The sequence below is a fragment of the Lipotes vexillifer genome, unplaced genomic scaffold (assembly GCF_000442215.2).
Source record: "Lipotes vexillifer unplaced genomic scaffold, Lipotes_vexillifer_v1.1 scaffold232, whole genome shotgun sequence".
Taxonomy (NCBI): Eukaryota; Metazoa; Chordata; class Mammalia; order Artiodactyla; family Lipotidae; genus Lipotes; species Lipotes vexillifer.
Window position 1 is genome coordinate 1,801,484 of NW_006793997.1, and position 5,457 is coordinate 1,806,940.

The 5,457-nt window shown below is 46.3% G+C and overlaps 1 protein-coding gene across 1 annotated transcript in view; it reads right to left on the reverse strand.

Annotated features, from left to right (window-relative positions):
- The window catches only part of XYLT1 (xylosyltransferase 1), a 195,924-nt gene that overhangs the window by 41,124 nt on the left and 149,343 nt on the right, over positions 1 to 5,457 (reverse strand). The window contains exon 5 of the mRNA XM_007466967.1: positions 3,348 to 3,428. Within this exon, the coding sequence (XP_007467029.1) occupies positions 3,348 to 3,428 (81 nt within the window). The remainder of the gene's footprint in view (positions 1 to 3,347; positions 3,429 to 5,457) is intronic.

A 5,457-nucleotide genomic window follows, 5' to 3' on the forward strand; every position in this document is an offset into this window, starting at 1 on the left:
GAAAGAGAACTAACACAAGTTCATGGGTGAGGGTGGTCTAAAGGTACAAACTTTCAGTTATAAAATAAGTAAGTTCTGGGGATGTAATGTACGGCACAGTGACTACAGTTAATAATACTGTGTTGTACATATTTGAAATTTGCTATGATCTTAAAAGTTCTTATCACGAGAAAAACGATTGTAAATGTGGGTGGTGATGGATATTAACTAGACTTATTGTGGTGGTCATTTTACAATATATACATATATTGAATTGTTATATCACTTACTTGAAACTAATATGCCGGTTATGTATTAATTTAAAAAAAGATTCCTGCCAGTGAACTACTTGGCTATTTGATGTGATGTGTTTATTTTACTTTAACCCTCTCCAGAAATAATAAGAAATAATTAAGCAGCCAGAAAAAATAAAAAAAGAATTAACAGAGAGTCTGGGCTTGATGGTATCATTTGAACTGCTTGATTCAGCCATGTCTGAAGTCAGATACTAATGTTTTAGTTGCATCACCCAATAACTTCCTTTACCCTTTAAGTGAGTTTGAGCTGAGTTTCTGTCACTTCCCACCAAAAAGGGTCCTTCCTAACATGCCATCAGTGCAGAGCCAGAGCGAAGCCCCACCCAGGCTGCACCCCTGGGAGACAGGAGGGAAGATGGGCGTGGCTAGGTTTGTTCACTCAGCAGGTGAGGCCTCAACTGACAAAGAGGAGAAAGTCACCGTTGATGGCTCATTTTACTACTGAATTAATTCTAAATCAATCTTTTGAATTCATCTAAGTGAGAGAATCCCAGCTGAGGACTCATGCATGAGTGTTGGAACTTGTGAGCTGTTTTGTCCGGAGAGCCTTGGGTTTTAGGGTTTTAGAGGGAGATGCAAGCAACAGCTCCTTGGCCTGCGTCTTTATCCTGCCCTTTATCCTGCTGTGCCGTTTGGGTACCACCTGTCAACTGCTGATGCACATCAACTGGACATGATGTACTCATACACCCAGAGGCACAACTCTGGCCTATACACCATCTATTTATTTCTCCCACCTGCAATATCTGGGTCCAATGTTTATCACGGCAATGACATCATCACTACCACCACCACCACCATCACCATCTTCATAGGGCATTTATGATATGCCAAATGCTTTATAAACAATATCTCATTTAATCCTTCCAACAATCTCGTGCGTATAAGTCCATTAATGTTTCCATTGTACAGATAAGGGAACCGGCTCAGAGAGGTTAAGTCACCAGTCCAGTGAAACAGAGACAGGACGTGCCGGATCAGAACTTCAACCCAGGAGGTATGACCTCAAAGCCTCATGATTTTAACCTCTGTGCTGTAGCCAGTTCCTAGCACAGGGCCTGGAAATAGCAGATAGAGAATAAATACTGAGCAGGCTGAAACAACAGTACTAGGGTGGATGTAATTCAGACACAAGTCTATCAACTTACAGCGGATTCCTTTCTAATGATACGACTTTGCACAAAACATGTATTATAAGTTACCTGGAAGTGAAGAAGCATCTTCATTCGCTACCTAAGGGTGGGGATACCAATATCTGGTCTAGTTCTGATGACTTACCACCTCCATGGAATCTTGTTCAGCTCCACCCTGCTTCCATGGGCTTTGGGGCCAGAGAATTGGCTTCAAACTCTAGCACTTACCAGCTGTGTGACTTTGGGAAATTCATTTGGGCTCCCAAAGCTCCCCTTTCTTCTCCTGACAAATGGAGATGATAATACGTATTTTTACATTGAGTGACTGTAAGAATAAAGTTGGATCCCGTGTGAAAAGGGCCCAGCAGAGCGATGTGCACTTAGCAGGAACACAGTCCACTATATGTCTACCATTCTTCTTTATCCACCAGGCCTCTCCAGTGTAGTGGCCAGAACATGCTATATTAATCTGTGCTAATTTACAGAGCATCTTCAAGTCTGGGGGCTCCTTTTAAGTGTAAAGAATGCAGGCTGCCAGTAGGACAGGCCCAATCTAGAAATAGACAGCTGGATGCAATCAAAGTTAAAATTAAGGAAAATGATATAACCCAAGGATTCTGGGGTTACTTCTTGAAAGCTCAGGAAATGGAGCTCGCTGCTTGCTTCTGTCCCTCCCTTCTGTGGATATCTGGGTAAAGTGGATCACAGAAAGAGCTAAAATGACACCTCCATCGGCAGTGGCAGAGAACACCTACAGCAGAGACGGCAAACTGAAATGCCAACAGGGTGAGGTAGGGGAGAGGGCAGCAAGGACTGCAGCAACCTGTAGAACGTGGGCTTTGTCCAAGAACCAGATCATAACTTCCATGAGAAAATTCAAGCACAGATTTAGTGGACCTTTGGCTCTCTTAAGATGAGCTGGAAATCTGGATTTCCCTGGGAAATATTGCTATTTTTAAGTGGGGCTATTAACTTTCAAATGAAGCACCCGAATTAAACAAAACCAAACCAGCACGAAGGCCAAACAAAACACATTAACACGCTAAAGGTATCCTGTGAGCTGCCAGAATAAGCTCTGAATGTAACGCTAGGAAAAGGCTCTAAGATGGCAGAGTGATCCTGGGCAGTGTTCTATGTCCAGCTGGGGGAGCGGACCCTGTGGTCTCTCCTACAGAGGGTGCTCAAGACTGTGTCCCTTCTAGCTGATCTCTGGCCATGGAGATTTAGACTCAGCTCAAAGCGGGACTGTAGTGATGCTGTTTGGCTTTGCTCAGTTTTAAGTGAGAGAGGCACAACAGATCCAGGTTGGGCTTCTGGTGCCTCAAATCCCTGCCAACATCTTAGGCAGCAAGAGTGAGGCAATGGTGAGGGCACAGCGCTGGGAGTCGGGATACTTGAGTTCAACTCCATGCTGGTATGAGACTCTTTCCTGCTAGAAGGTAAATTCCATGAGAGTGAGGATTTTGTCTTGTTCTCCTCTAGAAGGGTGCCTGGCACATGCTTGGCACTAAGTGAATATTTGTTGAATGACTGGCTGACCGAATGAATGATCTGGGGACATCATTTACTTAAACCATGGGCCTCAGTCTTCCTACCAATAAATTGGGTATTAAAATGACTACCCTAATTTCCTTGAAGGACAGCCATAATGCGATAATGGACTCATGAAAGGGCTTGGGGAAAAAGGTGTAAAGGACTATGACATGATGAGACACATTCACTGTTATCTCTGTCCCTGGCTGGCAGGAGACACCATTTCAGATGCTACAAAGAAAAGGCCAAGGCCAATCCATGCCATGCCTCTCTCCCATCCTCAACTTTTCTCTGGCTGCATCAAACCAGCCTAGAAGGAAGCCCCCAAATGATCACTCAGATTTCCATTTCCCTTTTGCACAAGGGTAGGGGGAGGATATACTACCTGGCATTGTCCCGGCCGTGTGACTTCAAGAAATTCATATCTCGGTATCGGGAGAGAAATGCCACCAGCTGGTCATTTGTCCTGTGGAAGCAAACCGAGAGGAAAGTCAGAGTCCTCCAGAAATCATGGAGACTTTGTGTCCTGGCTCCCTTCTTTGTCACAGAAACCAGGTCCCCCTCCTTCTTTCACACCATGCAGGTAGATAAGGCATCTTCTTTCATGTGTCGCCATCATTGAGCTTACCACAGTATGCTAAACTGGACTGTTTGTCTCTTACATACTCCATATGCTGTGAACTCCTTGAGAATAAGCACAGTACCTTATTTGTTTTGGAATCTCCAGTGCCCAACACTGGGCTTGGCAAACCGTAAGGCATCAGTGAATACTTCAATGCCAGATACAGAGTAGCCTCAGGGCCTTTGCACTTGCCGTGCCTGGGAAATTCTACCCCATATCTTTCCATGTCTGCTCTTGTCATCCAGGTCTCCCTTCAAATGTCACCTCTTCCGAGAGGCTTTTTTTTTTTTTTTTTTGCTGCCCAACCTAAAGTAGCACCTGCCTCCCCTGACCCCCATCACATCACTGTATTCACAACATGAGCTCTTCACCATCTGAAAGAGCTATATTTGCTTACATTAGGATGTAAGCTCCGTGAGGACAGAACCTAATGAAACTCACTCTCATCACTGGCACATAGTAGGAGGTACCTTAATGTTTGTTGGATGAATGGATGACTCAAGGTGAGATGAGTTTAAACTGACTCCTTCAAATGCGTTTTGAGGAATGAATGAGTCAATGAATGAATGAATCCATAACCCCCAGGCTGACTGAGAGAGCTTTAAGAAATATGAAGTGCGATGCAAACGGGTGACATTGTTCCCAGCATTGTTATCCCAGATTTATCGCCTTCAATCTCAGCACTAGCAGTGTAGTCACAGCTAATCAGCTTGTGCATACAGCTGTGACAGTACTTTAAAAGGCAGTCACACGGGGTCTCCATCTGCCAGAAACGCAGTTGCCTCTTACGCTGAATAAACCCAAACAGGTAAATGGTGCTGAAGTGACAGCTCCTTTATCATCTGGCTTCTCGGCTCAGGGATTTTTACTTAGAAGGAAAGGGTTAACCATTGTTTCAAATTGGGAGAAACGGGGAAGGTGCATCTCTGGGAAGAGAAAGGAGGCTAGACTTTAGGGGGCAGGTGGGTGCCTAAGAAAGCGATGCCTGTGCTCTAGAAGCAGAAAGGGCTGGGGACAGATCCCAGTTCCACTCCTGACCCAGCTGTGTGTCCTACGGTAAGTCATTCAACCTGAGTGGCGGCCTTCACCTAGCTGCCCTTCACACAGTAGGTATACATACTGATGGATAACTGGGTGGGCTTAAAGGGCATACAGTAGGTGCACAATAAATGCGAGCTGCTCTGCTCTTGGCCTCCCACCACCCGGTCAGGGCCGCCCTCACCCCTCACCCCTCACCCCCTCCTTCAGTTCCCTGCATCACCTGCAGTGGCGCCACTCCAAGCCCCTGCTCTCTGGTTGGACAACTATTGTTGACCAACTCATAATTTCGCCGGAGGGGGACAGAGAAGTTAACAGATGCTGCAGTGGAAACGAGCACTGCCGACATCCCGTACTAGTTTACAGAAATCAACACCACTTCAAAACCTGCCGTTCTCGTGGCTGCAGATGCCAGAAAAACCCCGTGTGCCTACAGCAAGGTAAACCCGCCCAGGCACAAACGCAGAAAGCTTAGTCCTGCGGATGCGCACAGAGGCGAACCCAAGGGACGCAGGCAAAAGGCCAAGTCCACGTGTCCATGCGCACGTGGAGCATCTCCGCAAACAGGCGACGTAAAGCCCACGCGCGCTTCCCTCCCAGTTACGGGTTGCTGTGGGCAGAGGGCCTCTTGAAGTCGCTGGAGAGGTGGAAACTAAACCAGCCTGCAAAGGAAATGAAAGCAATCTCTCTTTCCAAACCACAGAGGCCCGTTCCATCTCCGCGTATTAGCAGTTCCTGTTTACCAACCCCCTCTCTACTCTCTGCGACAGTTCATTATTGTCCTCCTGATGAATACCGGGACAAGTTAACCTCTGAATGGGTCCCTGGCAGCAGG